General features: G+C 51.6%; 1 protein-coding gene across 1 annotated transcript; it reads right to left on the reverse strand.

Moving 5' to 3' along the window:
- Positions 1-1,345: 1,345 nt before the first annotated feature.
- LOC130738971 (uncharacterized) lies at positions 1,346-2,410 on the reverse strand. Its single transcript, XM_057591159.1, has one exon. The coding sequence runs from the start codon at positions 2,408-2,410 to the stop codon at positions 1,346-1,348; it is 1,065 nt and encodes a 354-aa protein (XP_057447142.1).
- Between the last annotated feature and the right edge of the window lie 2,459 nt (positions 2,411-4,869).

Genomic DNA, 4,869 nt, shown 5'->3' on the forward strand with positions numbered 1-4,869 from the left:
CTAATTTTTTGGTTCCTTTGCTGCGTCCTCGCTCCTGTTTCCTACATGCTTCCGCTTCCAGCCCCTCAAGTCAAAGTATCACTCCCATCACCTCCTCTTTTGAGCCCGACGTGCTCGCCACCCACTCATTGTTATTGCAGGGTTGGTTTCTTTCCCGGCCCGCCTCATGGTAATGAGGGACTTCTCCTATCTTGCCTTTTTGCTTGTCGCGCTTGGATGTCCCTGGCTTGAAAGCTACCGAACCCACTGGCTTCCAATATCTTTCCTCTCTTTTTCCTTTACCTGGGCGGCGACTCACGGGGTTCCCTCTCCTCGCCTTCTGCTTGTCCTTAGACCGTTCGCGCGCCCCGTTACCGTTTTTCCCGTCGTCGCCTTGCTTGATGATTCGCTGATCCATTCCCTGAATTGCCACCTCTTTTCTCTTTTGTTCATCTCGCCCTGTATTCAGGAGATTCGGCTTCCTAAACATTGGCAATCCCCATAGCGTTGGGTCCTTTAGACTCCAGCTAAAGAGGTCGAAATTGTCCTCTACTAGCTTCTCCAGGCGCCTCTCTTGGCTGACCGTCAGCCTAGGCTCGATCGCCAACACGCCTCTGTTGAATTTATACGCCTCTAAATCCGCGATAACACCTGCCCAACGCTCTTCTGCATGAGCGTTCGTGAACTGTCCATCCCTGCCCGTCCTGCCATCTATCCTAACCTGTCCTTGGCTTCTCCTTGACCTTGCTATCCCTCTGTCAATCATCTGCTCCAATCTCCCCTGTCTGTCTTGATTACCTTGGATGACCTCAACCTCATGACACCTGTGTCCCTCGCCAGCCCCCTTTTTTCCATACAGACTGAGACAGTTGTTATAACATTCTCTCACTCTCCTTTGATCAACAACAATCTTTCCCACTCTTCCACACATCAGCGGGTATTTCACTGCCAGGTGAGCTGTCGAAATCACCGCCCAGAGGCGAGGGGGCGTGTCGTTTCCAATGATGACATTGTATGACGCTACAACCTGCAACACATGATACCTTACGCGGAGGAGCTTGGCGTTTTCGTCGACACAAAAAATTGTGTCCAAATCTATATATCCGCGTTCCCAGACTTGCTCGCCCGAGAAGCCTACCAACGTTCCTGTGTAGGACATCAAATCTTTGTCTGTCAGTCCCAACTGATCAAATTCATCGCCGTAGATAATGTCGGCAGAGCTCCCCTAGTCTAAGAGAACTCGCCGCACGTTGAAACTGTTGGTCATGATCATCACAACCATAGGATCATCTTTGTGTGTTTTGATCCCCTCGAAATCTGTGGATGATATCACGATATCTGGATGCTGGAAACCAAATGGGGTCTCTTACTGTTGCACTGATGTCACTGCTCTTACGTGCCTTTGTCTCGCCGAGGCCGTGTCTCCGACTCCGCCAAAGCCACCCGCGATTGTGTTTATTGTTCCAACTGGCAGCTCAAGATCCTTATTAAAGGTTTCTTCCGCCCCCTTCTTCCTTGTCGCTAGTGTCTCCTTTTTGTCAGTGGTTGGCGTACGACGGCGGTCGTCCCTTCTGCGGTCATCCTGCTGGCGGCCCCCTTTGTACCGGCTTCCCTGCTGTCGTTCTCCATTCCACCGATCGATGCGGTGATTCATCTGCGATCGCCCCGCCCGAATGAGTCTCTCAATTTCGTTTTTCAGTGTAAAGCAATCCCTCGTGTCATGGCCTGCTGAGCGGTGATACTCGCACCACTTTGTTTTATCCAACGCCGCTCGAGGCGGGTCGCCTTCCTTCTCGCCTTCCTCAACTGCGTGGGTCTCCTTGACCTCACAAAGTAGTTCCGTCAAATGTGCATTTAGACTCTTTCCTAACTCCTCTCGCCGACGAGGGTCAGCCTGATGCCACGGTCTGCGGCGCTCGAAATTTTCCCTCTTAGGGTACAATGGCTCCTTCACAGCCTTTTCCCCTGTCCTCACCTTCCTGTCTCGCCTCTTGCTGCCCTCCCCTTTCTCCTTACTCTGTTTTCCTTCTGGCGATGCGTCCCTCTGTTCGCCATCCTTCTCCTTTTTCGCGCGCCTTCGCTTGAAAGCATCATCCTCCTCGTCCAGAATGTAGGTGTTCGCTCGCGCGCGGATCTCTGCCATGGACCGAGCTGGCTTACGGCTCAATTTGCTATTCAGCTTCCCTGGCTGCAACCCGCTCTTGAAGGCACGCGCACAAGCATGCGGCTCTGATTCCTCGATCTTGACGGACGCCGCGCTGAATCGTTTCACGTACTGCTTCAGAGTCTCACCCTCAGACTGGCGGACATTGTACAGGTCCTCAATTGTCACCTGCTTGGTTTTACTGGCGGAAAACTGGACGAGGAACTTTGATGAGAAATCATGAAAATTCGTGATCGATCCTCGGGGTAGAGTTGTGAACCACGCCATGGTCGTGCCTTTGAACGTAGCTGGAAACATCCTACACTTTACTGCGTCGGAAGCGGCACTAATTACCATTTTTGTGTTAAAGTATAGCAGATGCTCCTTGGGATCAGCTTTCCCGCTATACGTCTCAAGGACAATATTCTTCATGTTATCCGGGATAACCACCTCCCTCACCGCCGCCGAGAACGGTTCAAATTCAGCCACGACTTCCGCTTCGCGCTCCTATTCATCCCGTTGCTCGTAACGATAATATTCCAACTGTTCCCGTAAGTAATTGTTTCGCTGCCGTATATCAGCGATGCTACGGACCAAGCGCCTCCAATCTTGTCCGGAGATCGGTGCTTGAGGTGCCGGAATCTCCTCTTCCGAAGCTCCGGGGGAATGCACCGGTGACCTCTGCTGCTCCGGTGAAGTTGGCGGAGAAGGTAGTGGAGGCGTTGGAGAAGGAGGAGGTGGAGGTGGAGGTGGTGGCGGAGGAGTTAACTGATCGGCTTCTTCACGGTGAACCTGCTCGCGTCGCGGCCTGCCTCTCACGCGACGCGGAGGTGAACCGCGTCGCCGTGCCTAATCTTCATCGCGTCATCGACGACATGTCTCCATCGATCGAAAAATCTAGAAATCGAAAAAAATCACAAAGAAAGTCGAACTTCTCGGGATCAAATTGCAATCCACGTAGTCCGGGAATCGAAATCTACCGTTCCCCACAGACGGTGCCAAATGTTCTATCCATGAACATTGAGATGAGGTATAGTACCTAAAGTGTAAGGAACGTGATGTGAGATTCCTAGAGAGAATGAGAGCGTAACCGCTTTAGAGAGAGAAAGTAATTGAATTTCAATCTTGTTATCTTGTTATTTCTCAAATGAGCTAAGATTCTTTTAGATGTGGAGTTGGGCCTGGCGCCTTTAACCCTTCCTAATGGGCCGGTTGGGCCTCTGGGTGGAGACCCAAGTTCTTAGTCCGCTCGTCGCCCTGAGCTGGCGCTCCTGGGCGACAGACCCTAGGGTCTCACCCTGTCCAGCTTCAATGTACGAAGGGTTCTTTTAGACCAGGGAAGTTCTGCGGACATTATCCACGGCGATGCATTTGATCAGTTGGGTTTGACAGACAAGGACTTGATGCCATATACTGGGACTTTGGTAGGTTTTTCAGGGGAGCAAGTTTGGGTGCGCGGTTACTTGGATTTGGACACGGTTTTTGGTGTTGTGATAACGCCAAGCTTCTGCGTGTACGGTTTTTAGTATTGCAGGTCGTGGCATCCTACAACGTCATTATTGGACGGAACACGCTCTACCGTCTTTGCGCGGTGATCTCGACGGCTCACCTGGCGGTGAAGTACCCTCTGATATGTGGAAAGGTGGGAAAAATCGCAGTTGATCAGAGGAGAGCAAGGGAGTGTTATAACAACTGTCTTAGCTTATATGGAAAAAAGGGGGCCGGCGAGGGACATAGGTGGCACGAGATTGAGCTTTTGGAAGGCAAACAAGAGGGCCCGAGCGTGCAAGATCAGGGGAAGGATGGACCAGGAAGGCTAGAGCAGATGATCGATCGGAAGATAGAACGGATGAGGAACAGCCAAGGTCAAAGAAGGTCAGGGGACAGGACAGGAAAGGACGGACAGTTCACGGATGCACATGCGGAAGAGCGCTGGGAGAATGTAATAACAGGTTTGGAGGAGTATAAGTTCAGCAGAGGCGCGCTCGCAATCGAACCCAGGCTCACGACCAATCAGGAAAGGCGCCTGGAAAAGATGGTAGAGGACAATTTTGACATCTTCAGTTGGAGTCAGAAGGACGCGACATTCTGGAGATTGCCTAGATTCAGGAAGCCAACTTTTTTGGGAACGGACAGGAAAGAGAGAAAAGACAAGAGAGCGGCGGAGCAAATGACGGAGCGACAGGGTTTTCAACGCAGGGGCAGCGAGCGGAAGGTAGGGAAAAAGAGCTCGACTTGCCGCCGCGCGGATAAGAAGAAGGGGAAAGCGAGGTGTTGGAGACCTATGGGGGCGACAATTGTTAGGCCAAGAGCAACTAAGTGCGGCAAGGGAAAAGGTAAGATAGGCGAGAGCCCGCGTTACTCTGGGGCGAGCTGGCGAAGGGATCAGCCCTTATATGACAATGACTGGGAGGCGAGGTGCTTGGCGTGGTGCTCTAATTTGGGGGAAAAAGCCAAGGGCAGGAGCAAGGATGCGGCGAGAAGACGAGAAGATTAGGATAAAAATAAAGATGCACTCTTTTTCTCCATCGCGGGAGATTTTTAATGAGGCATCCTCAATAAATGTAAAATCTCATTTTACAATCAAATACAAAAAGGATATTCCCAGTAATACTCCTAGCTCGACTGAATTATCACAGTCGCCCGGTGGAAAAAATTCCCTGAAGGTGGCGATCCCAACACGACCTTGATGTCTGGGGATCGCTCCGGAAAGTCCGACGCGAACCGCTACTACACGCTTAGCAACT

The sequence above is a fragment of the Lotus japonicus genome, chromosome 1 (assembly GCF_012489685.1).
Source record: "Lotus japonicus ecotype B-129 chromosome 1, LjGifu_v1.2".
Taxonomy (NCBI): domain Eukaryota; kingdom Viridiplantae; phylum Streptophyta; class Magnoliopsida; order Fabales; family Fabaceae; genus Lotus; species Lotus japonicus.